This window comes from Cicer arietinum, chromosome 4, assembly GCF_000331145.2.
Source record: "Cicer arietinum cultivar CDC Frontier isolate Library 1 chromosome 4, Cicar.CDCFrontier_v2.0, whole genome shotgun sequence".
In the NCBI taxonomy this organism is placed as follows: domain Eukaryota; kingdom Viridiplantae; phylum Streptophyta; class Magnoliopsida; order Fabales; family Fabaceae; genus Cicer; species Cicer arietinum.
This window is the reverse complement of record NC_021163.2, coordinates 40,336,893-40,356,318: the sequence shown is the minus strand read 5'-3', so window position 1 is coordinate 40,356,318 and position 19,426 is coordinate 40,336,893. Positions and strand designations below refer to the sequence as shown.

Below are 19,426 nucleotides of genomic sequence, written 5' to 3'. Positions count from 1 at the left end.
TATATTATTTAATCAAAAATCATGCAAAACAATTAGTCAAAAATATGAATTTGTACTTTTTACAGGTCAGAGGCAAAATAACCTATATAAGATAAATTTTTTTAGCCTAGAGAAACAAAATGTTAGGTGTCGCATGTCAGTAAATGAAGAAAAATTAATTTGGCACAAAAGATTAGATCATGCAAACCTAAGATTAATCTCAAAATTGAATAAACTTCAACTTGTTAGAGGTCTACCTAAGCTTATCTAAAAATTTGAAATTATGTGTGAAACATGTCAAAAGGGAAAACAAACTAAGAACTCCTTTACCCCTAAGAACTTAGTCTCTACCTCTAAACCCATTGAGCTCTTACATATAGATCTCTTCGGGCCAGTGAAAATAGCCTCAGTAAATAGAAAGAATATGGCTTTGTAATAGTAGAGGATTACATTAGGTAGACTTGGGTAAAATTCTTAAGAAATAAAGATGACTTGCCACAAAGTGTTTATTGCATTTTGCAAACAAGTAGTGAATGAAAAATGTCTTAGGGTTATAAAAATTAGAAGTGATCATGGAGGATAATTTGAAAACAAGTTCTTTGAAAGTTTTTTTTTTTATGAGAGTGGAATCTCACACAACATTCTCTTCTCCAAGATCACCACAACAAAATGGAGTTGTAGAAAGAAAGAATAGATCTCTTCAAGAAATGGCTAGAAGCATGTTAAATGAGATGGATGTTGCAAAACATTTATGGACATAGGCAATTAACAATGCATGCTACATTTAGAATATAATTTTAATCAGGCCAATATTGAATAGAGCACCATATGAATTATGGAAGGGTAAAAAGCCTAATATCTCTTACTATAAGAAATTTAGTTGTATCTGTTATATGTTAAACACTAATAACAACCTTCGCAAGTTTGGCCCCCCTCACAAAAGTGTACTTTCCTTGGATACTCTGAAAGATCCAAAGCTTATAGAGTGTTTAATAGGGAAACTCAAATTCTAAAGAAGTCAATACATCTTAAATTTGATGACAAATAGCTTGAACTTAAAAAGTCAAGGCAAGTTGAGGATACTGTAGATTTACTAGAACTAGAGGAAGCATATGCATACAAACCAAAAGAACCTAAACAATCAGATGATGCAACTAAATCAAAGGAAGATGAAAAAACATCAGAAGATGAATGTGACCAATTTAGAAGCAGTCAAAATAACTCAGAAGTCAGAACTGGATAGAAGTACAAGTCATCCCATTCTGAAATTCTGATTATTCGAAATTACAATGATCCCTTGAAAACAAAATCATCACTGAAGGAAATATCCTTATTAGGTCTACTATGATCAATTGAACCTACCTCTGTTGATGAAGCACTAACAGATGATGGATGGATCGTTGCAATGCAACAAAAGTTGAATGAATTTAAAAGGAATGATGTTTGAGACCAAATACCCAGATCAAAGAAAAACATTATTGAAACCAAATGGGTTTTCATAAACAAGTTAAATGAAAAGGGAGAAGTTGTCAAAAAAAGACCAAACACTACAAGAAAAACACCATTTTGTGGCCAACTTTATAAATATTTTGTGGCCGAATAAAACCCTCACAAATTAGTGACCGAAAAAGCCCTCACAAATGTCAAAATTGAAATTGGTCTTTATTTGTGGCTGAAAAAGCCCTCACAAATTTTTAAATATTTAACTTGATTTTGTGGCTGCCTAAGCCCTCACAAAATCACAACATTGTGATTTTGTGAGGGCTTAGGCAGCCACAAAATCCAGTTAAATATTTAAGGATTTTGTGAGGGCTTTTACAGCCACAAAAAATCAATTTTGTGAGGGCCAAATCCGTCACAAAGGCAGACGGGACCAGTGGCATTTGTGGCTGCAAAGGCCGCCACAAAGGAATGCGCACGTGGCATTTGTGGCTGCAAAGGCTGCCACAAAGGAGGCCCAATACAGCTGGCGTTTGTGGCCGCTTAGGTGTTAAGAGGATCCTTAGATACCTGAAAGCTACTTCCAACATTGTCTTATTCTAAAAGAAGTCTACTAAGTACATATTAAGTTGCTATTGTGATGTTGACTATGCTGGAGACAATCTTGAAAGAAAAAGCACTAGTGGAAATTTCACATTTCTTTGTGAAAACTTTATCTCCTAGTTAAGTAAGAGAGAAAACACAATTGCAATGCCAACATCATATGTCGAGTATATTCAGCAGCTGACTGTAGCTCTCAACTACTATAGATTAAACACCAAATGAAAGATTACAAAATCCTTGAGAGTAACATTATCATATTATGTGATAATACTTCTGCTATTTTCCTAACAAAGAACACAATCCTTCTTTCCAAAGCTAAACACATAGAAATTAAACATCACTTTATTAGAGATTTTTTCAAAAAAGAGTACATCACTTTAGTTTAGACTCATATAAGTATATATTTTATGTTTTGTCTGTTCTGTTGAAAAAAGCTTTAAAGTCTTTTTTTCTTATTACATAAGGGGGGGAAAGATATTTGAGAGCTATTTCTTTTTGGATATCTTTATGTGGAGAGAGGAAGTGTATGCATGTGGGTACAAAAGAAATGTAAAACTACTTAGACTTAGGGAAAGCCTTAAGTAATGGGGAATCAAGTAATAAAAGCCACTAAATTGTTACAAAAAAATACAACTTTGTCATCATCAAAAATGGGGAGATTATTAGAACCAAGTTTTTTTTCCTCTTATTAATTTGATGTTAACAAAGGTATTTTATGAGAACAAATTGTTTGGACTAATGGCTTTATTAAGTGTGCAATAATTAGAACAAGTTGGAACCAAGTTGGTTTTTTATAAGCTAGAATTTATCAATTTTTATAACTTTATTTGATAGGCTAATTTGATGTTTTTAATTCGATTTTAGTGCTTTTTTACTACCTTTTTGTTTTGTTTTGATTGCAAGGAGAAGTGAAGGAATAAGTGAAGATTTTTGGAGCAAAAGAGCCTTGAAGTCAAGTGGTGCATCATGATCAAGAAAATGAAAGAAATTCAAGTTCCAACAAACATTACTGCTTGGCCATAATAGTCATTACAACCATAATGGATGAACGAAAAAAATAAATAAATAAGAATTTGCCAATTCAAGTCAGCAAGGATTACTATCTGGCAGTAATGACCATTATGGCCATAATCTGTTCATTTTTTGTTGCTGCATCTATTACTGCCTGACAGTAATGACCATTATGGCCCTAATCTGTTGATCTTCTGCATCTGCACCTATTACTGCCTGACAATAATAGCCATTATGTCCATAAATGATTCATTTTCTGCTGAACTGTTTTCCTTCTATCAAATTCTGATGGTTTCTTATAATTAAAGCTCATGAAAGCACCTAGAACTGTAAAAGGACCAAAATACTCAATTTTAGGGACACATACTCATACACACAATCTATTATTACTCTTTCTTTTTATCTTGTATTTCTCTTAGAAATTTTTATAGTTTCATTAATATTTAGTTTTCTATTTTGTTTTGTTATTTTTTTTTATTCTGTTATTTTATATTTCCAATTTTTTTACATTTAAGGTTTGATTCTACTATGATCATATGTGAGTAGATATTCCTTGTCTTGGGATTGTAGGATTTCCAATGTTGGATCTCTAACAATTTCTATTTCTTTTTGTCATGGGTGTTCATCGTTTAATCCAATCTTAATAAGAATCATATTCATATTTAGATATCAAATAATATATCGAAATGTAGATTTGATATTTGACCCCTAAGATTGGACAAGAGAATCAAATCATGAAAATAGATTTTGGTTCTTTTGAAATCATGAAAGATATATTCTCTTAAAGGATTTTGCTAATACATCAATCATGAAAATAGGTTGGTAATTAGTTTAAAATACACTTTTGTTCTTTGAAAGAAAACATTAGTTACAATTATTTATCTGATATTTAAGAGTTTAACACCTATAACTCATAGAAGGTTAATTTTATTATATCCATCATAGTGAAAACTACAATCCCAAGACTTTATTTTTATTGTGACTTTTAAACCAAAAATCATTATCAACATTTACTGTTTTAGCTAATCATCAAAGTAAAGAGACACTAGTATTCATAACAAAGTCCTTGTGGGAATGATAATTTTTACTACGCGATAATACAGTGCACTTGTGGTCTTATCAAGTTTTTGACACTGTTACCGGGGACCTTGTTTTTGATATTAATTCTCTTTTTCTATACCGATTAGACTAAAATATTTCATTTTTTTAAACTTATTTTTCTCTTTGTGAATGCAAAGAATTTGAAGTCTTGGGAGTCTTTTCCAACCAATACTCGAGATAGAAAGATTTTTCCATAGGAGAAGAAGAGAGAAAAACATTTCTGAACAAGAAAAAGATTTAAAAAATAAAACCTTGCAAGACTATGCCTCTTCCAATACTACGATACCGCATTCGAGTATTGCACGTCCGCTAGTAGAGGCTAACAATTTTGAATTGAAACCTTCATTGAAATCTATGGTACAACAAAACCAATTCTGCGGTACTCCAATGAATGACCCAAACCTTCATTTGTCTATTTTTTTAGAGTATTGTGATACTTTGAAAATGAATGGAGCGACCAATGATGCCATTAGACTTTTCCCTTTTTCATTAAGGGATAGAGCTAGATCTTGGCTACATTCATTGCCTTCCGAATCCATTACCACATGGGATCAATTAAAGCAAGCATTCCTTGCTAACTATTTTCCCCCAAGCAAAACTGCACAATTGAGAAATCAAAGCACAAGTTTTTCTCAAAAGGAAGGAAACCGCTCTATGAAGCTTGAGAGCGCTTCAAAGATATGTTGAGATTTTGCCCTCATCATGGGCTGAAGAGATGGTTAATTTTCCATAGATTCTACAATGGACTCTCATACACTACAAGAATGACGGTAGACACTGTTGCAAGAGGAGAATTGATGAGCAAGAACATAGAAGAAGCCTGTGCTCAAATTGAAGACATGGCACATAACCACTACAAATGGTCAAGTGATCGATCTCCTCAGAAGAAAAGAGGCAGGTATGAAGTTGATGCATTAGATCATATTGCTTCTAAGGTAGATGCATCGTTTCAAAATTTTGAGAAATTAAATGTAAATGATGTGACACCAAATGTTTCTCCTTGTGAAATTTGTGGTATTATTGGTCATATGGCTGTTGAGTGCCAAGTCAGAATGTTTGTTAATGGTGGGGTGGGTAATGAACAACTTAATTATCTTAACAATCAACCAAAAAAGGACCCTTTTTCAAATACTTATAATCAAGGGTGGAGGAATCATCCAAATTTTTCAATCCTCCCCTTAATCCCATCCCCCAACCAATGGTTAGACCTCCCGATTTCCAACGACCAAGGTCTTTCAACAACCCCCAAAAGTCTAGCTTAGAAAATTTGTTGGAAAAATTTTGTGCTAACTCAAACTAAACAAAACGAGGAGTTTAAAAATCAAAATCAGTCAATGAATTAAGCACAATAAAATGTTGGAAACACAAATCACCCAAGTGGCTCAACAAGTTGCTTCATCCTCTAGATCTCTTGGTGTATTCCCGGGGTAGCCTGAACCTAACCCCAAGGGACAATTAAATGCTGTCACCTTAAGAAATGGAAAACAATTAGAGGAACCCAATGGTAATGATGTGGATGTGAATGTTAGGGATGAGAGTGAAAGAACCCAACCATCAAGTGAGATGGTAGATGAGGAAAAAGAAAAACTTTATATGCCTCCAACACCTTACAAACCACCCATACCATTTCTCCAAAGATTCACCAAGGCTAAAATTGAGGAGCAATGTAGAATGTTTTTGGAACTTTTGAAAAAATTATATATAAACATTCCGGAATGTAGAATGTTTTTGGAACTTTTGAATGTTATCACTTAGAATGTTTTTGGAACTTTTGAAAAAATTATATTTAAATAAATTTTGTCAAACAAAAGAAAACTTGATGAAAATGAGACAGTTGCTTCAATTGAGGAATGTAGTGCCATAATTCAAAATAAATTGGCTCCCAAACTTTAAAACCTGGAAGTTTTTCAATTCCTTGTGTTATTGGGGATATGAGTTTTGAACGTGCTTTGTGTGATCTTGGGGCTAGTGTAAGCCTCATGCATTTGTCAGTTTGTAAGAAGCTTGATGTGGGTGAGTTAAAGCCAACAAACATTTCCATACAGCTAGCTGATCGATCTATCAAGTATCCGATGGAAATATTAGAGGATGTTCCTATCAAAGTAGGACAATTGTTTATACCGACTGATTTTGTGGTGTTGGAAATGGAAGAGGACTCCCAAGTCGCAATTCTTCTTGGGAGACCTTTTCTAGCCACAACAGGAGCTGTTATTGATGTGAAACATGGGAAGCTTGTCTTCGATGTAGGTGATGAAAAAATTGAACTTAATTTGTCTAACCTTATGAAAAGTGCTTCTCTTGAAGATTCTTGTTGCAGGGTCGATTTGAGTGATCATTGTGTTAAGGAGTGTCCTTTAGGACCACTCTCACAAGATGGGCTTGAAGCATGCTTGATTGGAAGCACAACTCATGAAGACTTGGAAAAGGAAGCTGATGCATATGCTAACTTGTTAGATGAAAATCCCCATCTTCCAAACTTAAATTTTAAGGCATTAGTAGCAGAAACTTCAGCAAATCTCCCAAAAGAGGCTCCACAGGTAGAACTTAAGCCTTTGCTCTCAAATCTCAGGTTTGAATTCCTTGGCAAAAATTCTACGTTTCCTGTCATTGTAAGTGATGAATTAAATGGTGAAGAAACTAAAAAATTGCTTGGAGTCCTCAAGATGTATCCAAAAGCTATTGGGTATACTATTGAGCATCAAAGGAGGTTAAATCCTAACATGAAAAAAGTACTTAAACTCCTACATGTCGGGTAATTTACCCTATCTCCGATAGCAAATAGGTTTGTCCCGTACAAGTAGTTCCAAAATAGGGGGTATCACTGTTGTTAAAAATGAAAATAATGAATCCATTACAACTAGGATAGTTACGGGGTGGAGAATGTGTATAGATTACAAAAAATTGAACAAAGCAACTCATAAATATCACTTTCCTCTCCCATTTATTGGAAAACATTATGGTTTTTGCTATTTAGATGGCATTCACATTTTTGCTATTTCGATGGCTATTTTGGTTTTTTTTTCAAATTCCCATTCATCCTAGCGACCAAGAGAAAACCACGTTCACTTGTACTTGTGGCACTTATGCTTATAGGAGAATGCCTTTTGGTTTGTGCAATGCCCCTGCTACCTTTCAACGTTGCATGATGTCAATTTTTTCTGATTTTGTTGAGAATATAATGGAAGTATTCATGGATGATTTTTCTGTGTATGGATCTAGCTTTAATAATTGTTTGGCCAATCTCGAAAAGGTACTTGAAAGTTGTGAACAAGTTAATCTTGTGTTAAATTGGGAGAAATGCCACTTTAGGGTTAGATAAGGAATTTTTCTTTGGACATATGGTGTCCGAGCGAGGTATTGAGGTAGACAAAGCAAAAATTGAGGTAATAGAGAAAATGTCACCTCCCACCTCCATAAAAGAAGTGAGAAGTTTCTTGGTGCATGCAGGATTTTACCGCCGATTCATTAAAGCTTTTTCTAAGATTTCTAAGCCTCTAATCAGTCTGCTCCTAAAGGATGCAACTTTTGTCTTTGATGAATTTTGTCTTGAGTCATTTTGCAGGTTAAAAGAAGCATTGATATTCGCCCCGATTATGCAACCACCTAATTGGAGTCTTCTATTTGAAATCATGTGCGATGCTAGCGACTTTGTTGTAGGTGCAGTGTTGGGGTAGAGAAAAAACAAGAAAGTTCATGATATTTATTATGCCAATAGGACTTTGGATGAAGCTCAAGTTAACTATGCCACAACCGAGAAAGAGCTTTTGGCAATAGTGTTTTCCATTGACAAATTTTATTCCTACCTGGTGGGATCGAATATAATTGTCTAGATAGACCATGCAACCATTAAATATTTCTTGAGCAATAAATATGCTAAGTCGAGGTTTATCCGACGGATACTACTTCTCCAAGAGTTTGATCTAGAAATTCGAGACAAGAAGAGGATTGAAAATGTGGTGGCCGATCATCTCTCAAGGCTGCATGAAAAAAATGAAAATGAGTTGCCCCTGGATGATTCATTTCCTGATGATAAATTGTTTGCTCTTGCACAAATAGAAGCACCATGGTATGCTGATTTTGTGAATTACCTAGCAGATGGAATATTACCCCCAGATTTGAACTATCAACAAAAGAAGAAGTTTTTCTCGTATCTTAAACATTATTATTGGGATGAACCTCTGCTTTTTAAGGGAGGGGCTGATGGAGTTTTCAGAAGATATGTCCCGGAAGAAGAAATGGAAAGCATCATGTTTCACTGTCATTCCTCCGCCTACGGCAAACATACTAGTTCCTCAAAAACTGCAACAAAGATACTTCAAGCAGGTTTCTATTGGCCCACACTCTTCAAAGACATGCATCGATTTGTGCTTCAATGCGATCAATGCCAGCGTACGAAAAACATATAAAAAAAATGAGATGCCTTTGAACAATATCCTCGAAGTTGAAATCTTCGATGTTTGGGGAGATGATTTTAACGGGACCCTTTCCCCCGTCTCTTGGAAATCAATACATCCTTGTAGCAGTGGATTACGTGTCCAAGTGGATTAAAGCTGTTGCTGCCCTAACAAATGATGTTAAGGTAGTGATTAAGCTCTTCAAAAAGATAATATCTCCCAGGTTTGGTGTGCCAAGGGTGGTTATTAGTGATGGAGGCTCTCATTTCATAGCTAAACAGTTTGAAGGCTTGCTAAAAAAAGTATGGAGTGAAGCAAAAAATTTCCACATCATATCACCCTCAAACTAGCGGACAGGTAGAAATTTCCAATAGGGAGATTAAGAGCATTCTCGAGAAAACGGTCTCTATGTCAAGGAAGGACTAGCCCGTAAATCTAGATGATGCACTTTGGGCTTACCGTACAACATACAAGACTCCTATTGGTATGACTCCTTACAAGTTGATCTAGGAAAGTCTTGTCACATCCTAGTTAAGCTCGAACATAAAGCATATAGGGAAATAAAGATCCTTAACTTTGATTAGAAGGCTGCTGGTGAAAAAAGGAAGCTCCAACTCAATGAGCTTGATGAGTTGAGGTTAGACGCTTATGAGAATGCTAAACTCTACAAGGAAAGAACCAAGAAGTGGCAGGATAAGCATATAACAAGAAGAGAATTCAAAGAAGGTGTCTTCGTATTACTTTTCAATTCACGATTGAAGTTGTTTTCGGGTAAACTTCGTTTGAGGTGGTCCGGGCCATTTCAAATCCGTAAGGTGTTCCCGTTTGGAGTTATAGAAATCTGGAGTGAGACCACTGGAGTTTTCACTGTGAATGGTCAAAGGTTGAAGCATTATGTAGTTGGGAATCCAATAGAGAAATGGGTAAGTCTTATTCTTCGATCTTCAACTTAAGATTTACAAAATGAAGGTCAAGCTAAGGACCATAAACAAGCGTTGCATGGGAGGCAACCCACAATTTTAATTTTTCAAAATTTCTTTTTGTTTTGTAGGCTGAGCTAAAACAAGAAAAATGCAGAAAACATGAGAAGAATAAGGATTATTGTCTGGGAGTAATGGCCATTATGACCATAATATGTGCACAAGTCCATTTTCCACCACCACTATAATCTTGTGAGCTTTCCTACCCCTTTCATCACTATTTTACTTTTTTTTTACATTGAGGACAATGTCTGGTACAAGCATGGGAGTGTACGTTTTCTTCTTTGATTGTTTGCTCAACATGTTAATATATATAAATAAATAATTTCTCCTTGCTTGAAAGAAAACCTTTTGTTGTCCTTGATAGGGAACCATAATTTTTGTGCATGTTGTTGTTAAATAGGCAATGAAATCACCTTCGGATACCACACTATTAGTTTGATAAATTAGCTTATTCTCTGACACCGTGTTCTCATTGATTTAACTACTAAATGTGAGTTTTGGGCTTATATAGGGGCTTGTGTTAAATCATCAAATATTTTTAGTCTCAGTTTGAAAAGACACAATAAGGTGCTCCACTCGGACTAACATATTTGACTAATGATTAAAGTTTGGGCTGATGAAATATTTTTTTTGAATACGTTGAGTTCCAATTGTTCAAAAAGGGTATATATGATCATATGTTTAATTTGAAATAACCTTTTGAATATCTCTTTATTGGTTTTCTCCACCTGTTATCCTTTGGCCCCGTTACAACCTTGAAAAGTGTTTTTGACTCACATATGCTATCATGAGAGATGTAGTGGAGATTTGGTTAATAATCAAGCTTATGGAAGAAACATTGTATTGGTGAAACTTTGAGTGAATGCCTATTTCCCCTGAAACATTGAGAGAATTTGAGAGTTGAGTGTCATATTGATGAGAATTATGTTTTCAGATGAGCCTAAGTCACTAATTTTGAACCGAAGTTGATTATCCATTGGTTTTGGAAGTTGCCTGTTTCATACACTTGAATTGAATGTTGAGTTTCTATTCATGATTTATGCTCGTCCATAACTTTAACCTAAAACAATTGCTTGAGGACAAGCAATGATTCAAGCATGGGTGAATTTGATAAGCTAGAATTTATCTATTTTTATAATTTTATTTGATAGGTTAATTAGATGTTTTTAAACTTTGATTCTACTATGACCATATGTGAGTAGATATTCCTTGTCTTGGGATTGTAGGATTTCCAATGTTGGATCTCTAACAATTTCTATTTCTTTTTGTCATGGGTGTTGATCTTTTAATCCAATCTTAGTAAGAATCATATTCATATTTAGATATCAAATAATATACTGAAATGTATATTTGATATTTGACCCCCAAGATTGGACAAGAGAATCAAATCATGAAAATAAATTTTGGTTCCTTTGAAATCATGAAAGATATATTCTCTTAAAGGATTTTGCTAATACATCAATCATAAAAATAGGTTAGTTATTAGTTTAATATACACTTTTGTTCTTTGAAAGAAAGCATTAGTTTCAATTATTTATCTAACTTTTAAGAGTTTAACACCCATAACTCATAGAAGGTTAATTTTATTGTATCCATCATTGTGAAAACCAAAATCCCAAGACTTTATTTTTATTGTGAATTTTAAATCAAAAATCATTATCAACATTTACTGTTTTAGCTAATCATCAAAGTAAAGAGACACTAGTATTCATAACAAAAGAGATACTTGCAGTCTTATCAGTTTTATACTTAGATTTTTTATGTTAACAAAAGTATTTTATGAGAACAATATATTTGACATCATAGAGCATGAAAAAAGATTCATGTTTTTGAAGACAATCTAAAATAAGATTTGATTTAGATTTATAATTAAAGAAAATCTTTGATCAAATTGAAAAGAAGATATAGTCAAGATTTGAAGAAGATATGATCAACATCTTATCAACAAGAAGATATGAAGTATTTACAAGAAAATTTGATCAATACTTATTCCAAAAATATATGAATTATTTACAAATCAAGATTTATCTATAAGAAGATATGAATTATTTACAAGAAGATTTGATTAAGATTTATCACAATAAGATATGAATTATTTACAAGAAGATTTAATCAAGATTTATTACAAGAAGATATTAATTATTTACAAGAATATTTGTTCAAGATATATCTACAAGAAGAAATGAATTATTTACAAGAAGATTTAATCAAGATTTATCACAAGAAGATATGAATTATTTACAAGAAGAAACACTCACAAGAAGATACATTTATAATATGCACAGATAGGATTCATATTTTGACAAATGACAAAATATTGAATTAGACTTAGTCATATTCCTACTTGTGAAAGTTCAAGAACCGATCCAACACTATGTACCTGCCCAGATCAAAGCAAGTAATAGGAAGGAAGTTTCATCTAAATGATTTGCATAAGAAATCTTAACAAAATACCAACAATATCAATCTAAATAATTTACAAACTCCACCTTAACAAAATACGAACAATATCAATATGAAGAATTTACAAACTCAATCTGAACATAATCAATCTAGAAGAACTGCTTAGATTGGATTCAAAAATAAAGAATTGGGTAAAGAAAATATTATCAAAAATCATCTTGTTAAGAATTATTTTTGAATAAGATCATTGTTGGCTAATGTAGGAATGAAGATACAATTCAGAATTAAGTAAGGACTAAATTGAAGCCCTAATTTTATCTATATATAGATACTCAAGCTCAAAATTCCAGATTCATGCTACAGTTCAAAGAGAGAAACACTTTTTTGAATGAGAAATATTTTCTCTAAGTTTTTTTCTTAGAGTGTGATAGTTATTATTATAATCATCTTGTTAGAAGTAACGACTCTAGGATAATCTTGAAACTAAACCTCTACTATCCACTACTTGTCACCCACAAACTAATGGCCAAATTGAGATAGTGAATATAACACTTTCTTCTCTTTTAAGGACTGTAATCCAAAAGAATATTAAGACATGGCAATAATGTTTTCCCCACGTTGGGTTTGCTTATAATATGGTCGTTCATGGTACTATTGTTATTCTCCCTTTGAATTTGTCTATGGTTTTAACCATCTCATAGATAATTAAGGAATTTTATGATCGTGACACAAAATTTTGTATAATATATAAATTTTGTGTGCATGCTACCCAAAATGGGTATTTTAGGCATAATGACTATTTGTTCAAACAAAAGAGGTTATGTGTGGCTAAAAGTTCCATTAGATGTTTACTTGTAAAACAAGCAAGTGAGGGGGGTTAATCGAATATTTTGGAGTACAAAAGACTTTAGACATGTTGCACGAACATTTTTATTGGCCACACATGAAATGTGATGTACGTAAATTGTGGGAAAGATGCATGGTTTGTAAAAAATCTAAGTCTAAAGTGATGCCTCATGGTTTGTATACTCCTTTACCAAAACCTAACTCTCCTTGGATCGATACTTCTGTAGATTTTGGTTTAGGTCTTAAAAATTTATTCAAAAATATATTCGTTCAAGAAGAATGCTAATGTTAGTTGTTTGAGAGGAAACACATCAGATAAAGAGATATCCATGATCAGAAGATTATGGCATTTAGGTGATTTTCGTCTTTTCCAATTTTACTTCAATTAGAGGATAATCAATCACATGATTGACTTTTGTCAAATAGTCAATCGGACGTTGTTTAACCTATTATATTGCATGACTTTTATTAGAGCATTGACTTTGAAAGATCGTTGACTAGATTATTAAGGAATACTTTGAACATAAAAGGATATGATTAAATACTTTTCGCTAAATATTAGGAGAGTCAGGTGAAGCACTAGAATAAAATAGTTGACCAAATGAAATTTTTTTACTTACATTTTAGAACATTATGTGTGTATTTGTGAAGTTTTTTTTAATGACTTGTATTTGTCTTTGTTTGTGTGAACTAATATAGTACTAGAATTAAGTTTTACTATTGCTCATAATTCCTTTATGGTTTTGTTTTGTTTCTATTTTGATTTCTCAACACCATATAACACTCAAATGTCTAACAAATCAAGATATAGAATGCATAGATAATTAGGAACTTCTTTATTGATTCACAGTCCAAGGGATCTATTTATATGCCTCATGGATTGATGGTATATCGACTTGACTGCTTTTTTCTCCTCGTTAATTGATTTAATTGATTTCGCTACGTTATTATATGATTGAAAATTAATTTTATGATCATTCGATCTCTACAAATATTATGTAGAAGGTTGACTTGAAATGTCTGCATTTTGGAGAAATTGGTGACATTTCAATCTAGCAAACGAATTATTTGACCTATTTGTTTGGTTGATATTGAAGGTGCAAACAAAAGAAGGGGGATTGAATTGTATTTGATAAAATTGATAAATTTTTGCTAATTTATGAAGATTGATTGGTTTTTATGAATTACTTAGATAAGAAGCAATCAAATTTAGAATCAGCAAAAATGAAAGTATAAATAATTTGACACATAGATTTATTATAGCTCACCACTAACTTGGCTACATCTAGCCCCCTCATTCAAAAGGCTTTAATTCACTAATTCAAATACTCTGAATTACAAAACACCTGACCCTCCAATCCAGTCTTCCCAAAAAGCGTGACAACCACAGACTTTTAAGGAACTAACCACCTTGACCCTACAAGCCAAATCTTCTCCTAACAACCTGACAACCCCATATGAAGAAGGAACTAAACCATTATCAGGTTGAATACAAAAGATTGGAACTTTAAGTGTTTTGTTCTAACAAAGTTGATAATAAAAATAACTCTCACTCTATAAGAAAAACCACTTAGAGAATATTTCTCATTGAACAAGTGTTTCTCTCTTTGAACTTTAAGATGAATTTAAAATTTTGAGCTTGAGTTCTTCTACTTTTTTTTGCTTTTCAATGATCTTCTTCTTCAACCTTGAGTATTCATTTACAGTTAAAAATTAGGGCTTCAATTTAGTCCATGTTTAATTCTAAATTGTATCTTGTTCAGATTGAGTTTGTAAATTCTTCAGATTGATTATGTTCCTATTTTATTTAGATTAAGTTTATAAATTCTCCAGATTGATTTTGTTCGTATTTTGTTCAGATTGCGTTTGTAAATTCTTTAGATTGATTATGTTTGTATTTTGTTGTAGATAAATTTAGATCAAGTCTTCTTTTCAACTTGATCAAAAAATTTCTTCAATTATAAATATGAATCAAATCTTATTTTAGATTTTCATCAATTATAAATTTGAATAAAACCTTATTTTAGATTTTCTTCAATTATAAATCTGAATCAAATCTTGTTTTAGATTTTTTTCAATTATAAATTTGAATCAAATCTTACTTTATATTTTCTTCAAAAACATGAATCTTCATTAATATTCTTCAAAGTCAAATATATTGTTCTCATGAAATACTTTTTTTTTTTTTTATCATCAAAACTCTAAATATAAAATCAACTTGGTTCTAACAGGTATCGTGTGGATAAGAAGCTCATATCGAAAGTGGACATGCACGTGGATGTTGTTCCAAACTCATCGAAAGAGCATCTAATAGATTTTGTTTAGAGGACTTTCATGTCTTGGTTACTTGTACATTAATGTTTGAATTTTAATATTTATGTTTATTAGTGATTGTTTAATTCCTAAAACACTTTTATTTGGTTAAACATGAAGGCGCAAAAACATGAGAATAGAGAATTGAGTTGTGTTTTGCCTTATTAAAAAATTCTTTTCAAAATTCTTATTCGGGATACATAGAACAAATAAATAGATCAACGGCAACAATAAAACGAAGTAGCAGCTATGTCAAGTCCCTTCACACAAAATGATTTATCCATTAATTTAGAACCTGAATTACAACATCTGACCCTATAAGGTAGTTTTCCCAACTTCCAACTTGAAGCCTACAGACCATTGAGGCACTACAACTCCTTGACTCACAAGTCAAGTCTTCTCAACTTCCAACTTCAAAACCTACAAGTCGTTCTAGTAGAATAGCCACTACTGGGTTGGGTTACAAATGGGTGAAATTGTGTTATGTTTTGCTTCTTCTAAGTGGATTGATTACAATGAACTTCACACTAAAATAGAGCACCAAGCACTAAGTAATATAAAGTTGAATGAGTGCATTTTCTAAAATGAAACATTGAATTCACAATACTTTGAGTTCGTAAGGTTTTTTGAGTTATTGTGTTGTATTTTTCTTCTTAAGAATCAATCCCTTTTTATATAGCTTGAATTAGGGTTTCAATATTGTCCCAAATAAATTCTGAGTGTATCTTCCTTGCTCGAGGTCAACAGAGATCTTCACAAAATAAATCTTGATAGACACAGTTTGGGAATATAATCGTTGAACCTTGATTAATTTCAAAATAAATATTCGACCAAACCTTCTAGAATAATTATGTGTGAGAATGTCTACAAAACGCTTGAAAATAATTCTCCTTGAATATTATGAGTTTATGTTCCTTGTGCGAGGTCATCACAGATCTTCACAAAAATAAACTTTGATAGATTTAGTTTGGCAATATGATCGTTGAAGCTTGATTAATTAGAAATCAAATATTCAACCAAATATTCTAGAATGATTATGTGTGAGATTGTCTAGATAGCGCTTTAAAATAATTCACCTTGAATCTACTTTCATACCCTTGTTTAAGAGTAGTGGGAACAAATTAGAGGCAAACATGCATAAACTTCAGGGGCACATTAGTCAAATGCTTCAGATGCAAGTCTTCCAAGGCAGACGCACGCACACAATAACGCGTGTAATAACTAGAGTATGAACGTTGCATTGATTTCACTTGACTTTGATGTCTTTGTTTTCTCTAACATCTTCATTTTCTCCGATGTCTTTGTTTCCTTTGACATCTTCACTTCCACTAATATTGTTCCCTCTGTTTCCTGATTTAATTATTGCATACTCAATGAAATCATTAGTGCAATAAATTGTTCTCACAAAGTAAATTTGTTATCATCAAAATATGATGAAGGAATTATTCCTAAAACTAATTTAATTCCAACAAAACATTATTTGAATTTTGACTTCTAGTAGTCACAAATTCACCCATTCACCCAACCATCACATCGGTGGCTATTTTATCGAGATTTGACAGTACAAAAAGAAAGTTGATTTTGTTTTTTGTTGTTGTTTTTGTTTTTTTTCTTCTTCTTTAAAATACCAACATTGAAATTTTGATTGTCTAATATTTGATTCAACGGTCATCGATGTGCCGACTGCAGGAATAGATGATACTTATGACAATAGGAATTCCAAATCCAAGTATGTTGCAATAAGTCTATGTTGCAGACATGACTCTAATTAATTTGAATTATGAACCAATACTTGAGAGCTTTAAGATGTTTGATGTTGGACAAATATTTTGGTACTATGATTGTCTGAAATTATGTTTTGCTTTATTTATGAAGCAAATGGCAAGTTGCAAGTTACTAGGGAATTTGTCAAAGTTGCACAGATAATTAAGACAACTATGTGAAAATGTTGGAGTGGAGCAACATGTAGATGTTGGTAAAAGTTATATGAATATTTACTTTCCTATGTAACATATTTAGCAATACATTAAACATTTTGGATCTCAAATATTCCCACCTCTAGTTATGTAGATAGGTGATCTTCGATAAGGTTTCCTTTTAGTTTTTAATGAAATGTGTTGCAGACTTGGGAAATGGAATTACTCGTATTTGTATATGTATATCTCAATTTTCTAACTTTGATTATTCTTATGAATGAAATGAATTTTTTTAGGTTGGTTTGGTGCTTCTTCGATACATTGTTATTCTTTAATTATAATAATCATAATACACTTAATTGTTATATTCTGTAATAGGTATATTAAATGTATTATCTTGCAAACATTTAATGAATTTTTATTCAGTTTTTATGTGTCGGCTAAATTAAATTTCTACTTGAAGGAACCTCTATTATAATAACCGCCTGCCTAGCAACATCTTTTCTGGGTAAGTGACTCTCCTATTCCGGTATTATATGTAGCGACTGTATGTAAAACTTAGTACTCATAAAATGGGATTTTGAGTCTTTATAGCGCTTAAAAACATAAACAAATATTTTTTTAATGAATATAGCCCTTTAATAGTGCTTAAAGCAAAAAATGTTATGTAAAGATAAGATTTAACGGGGCTTCTAAATAAGATATGCTATTTAAACAATGCATTTTAAGTGAAAAACATTGTTTAAAAGGACTATTAGACATCATTTTATTCTAAAAGCACCGTCTAAAAGTGTCATTAGATAGCACTTTTTTCTATAAAGAGATCATTAGACAATATTATAACTTAGTTAAAAAGTGTTGTCTAAACATATAATTATGCTGAAATAGATAGTATTATTAAGCATTGTTAAAGGTAAAAAAAAGTTGTCTTTACCCTTTTTGGCGTAGGTGATAACTTTTAGAAATATGAGTTATTGCACCTATTCTTAGTTCTAATTTGTGACATTCTTGAGTTGAGGTAAAATGTTATTTGCAAAAGTAGACGTAATTTGCTAATTAATTAAGTATCGGTGTCTTTTTATTAAATTAGGATAATTTTAAGTTGAGTTGTATTTATTTATGCAGAGAACAATTAATAGAGGAATCTGAGAATATGCAACAAGTTATTACAACACTCTAGTGCATTACTGCAGAGTATCAAAGGAGCGCATAATTGTGAGCCCACTAGGAGTGAATTTGTTCCTAAATTTGAAGGTTGTTCAACTAAGACAATGACAAATTTATTGGATCAATAATGCATCCTTTATTTTTGGTTGCTAGACCAAGGGAATCTTTATTGGATAAAGAGAAAAAGGCACAAAAAAGAGGAAATAAAATGTACTAGATGAAGGTGCAAACATGAGAAGGGGGTTGAATTATATTTGCCAAAGTTGATCACTTTTTGATAATTTATAAATAAATAAATAAATAAAAAACTAGTTCGGTTTTGGTGACTTACTTGGAGTAGAAGCAATCGGATTCCGAGGCAGCAAGCAATGAAAGCATACATAATTTGACACATAGATTATCCTAGTTCACCATTAACTTGGCTACATCTAGTCACCTCATTCAGAAAGCATTAATCCACTAATCAAATACCTTGAATTACAAAGCACCTGACCCTCCAAGTTAGTTTTCCCATACAGTCTGACAACCCTAGATTAAGAAAGAACTAAACCATTATCGGGTTGGATACAAAAGATTGGAACTTTAAGTGTTTGCTTATAAAAAAGCTGATAATAATAATAACTCTCACACTCTAAGAAAAGAACACTAAGATAATATTTCTCATTTGAACAAGTGTTTCTCTCTTTGATTTCTAAGACTACTTTTTTCTGCTTTTTGGTGATTTTCTTCTTCAGCTTTGAGTATCTATTTATAGTTAAAATTTGAGCTTTAATTTTGTCCTTGTTTAATTCTAAATTGTATTTATTTTAGACTGTGTTTGTAAATTCTTCATATTGATTATGTTCCTATTTTGTTTAGATTGATATTGTAAATTCTTTAGATTGATTCTATTTGTATTTTGTTCATATTGTGTTTGTAAATTATTCAGATTGATTATGTTCATATTTTGTTGTTAATAAATCTTGATCAAATTTTCTACAAATCTTGACCATATCTTCTTTTATACTATTTGAAGTCAAATATATTATTTTCATAAAATACTTTTGTTATCATAAAAACTCTATGTATAAAATCAACTTGGTTTCAACACTAGACTTGTCATATGTAAAGACAAAAGTCAGAAAAGCAAGGGGAGAAATAGTTAACATAATTTTTAGCGCCTCCACCAACTCTATTTCTCATATTGCATTGTCTCTCACAACAATTCATCATCATCTTCAGTTGCCAATTCATTTTGGATCCATTCACATTAATTCTTGAAGATTTGAAG

At 32.1% G+C, this 19,426-nt stretch overlaps 1 protein-coding gene and 1 non-coding gene across 2 annotated transcripts; one reads left to right on the top strand and one right to left on the bottom strand.

Moving 5' to 3' along the window:
* Nucleotides 1–4,738: 4,738 nt before the first annotated feature.
* Nucleotides 4,739–4,843, bottom strand: LOC113784430 (small nucleolar RNA R71). The gene has a single exon (XR_003470483.1). It is a non-coding gene; the product is annotated as a small nucleolar RNA R71 (small nucleolar RNA).
* Nucleotides 4,844–6,065: 1,222 nt separating this feature from the next.
* On the top strand, nt 6,066–8,540 carry LOC140920060 (uncharacterized). The gene is made up of 3 exons (XM_073367374.1): nt 6,066–6,886; nt 7,228–7,384; nt 7,965–8,540. Exons 1-3 carry the CDS (start codon nt 6,066–6,068, stop codon nt 8,538–8,540), a joined length of 1,554 nt encoding a protein of 517 aa, XP_073223475.1.
* Nucleotides 8,541–19,426: the final 10,886 nt, after the last annotated feature.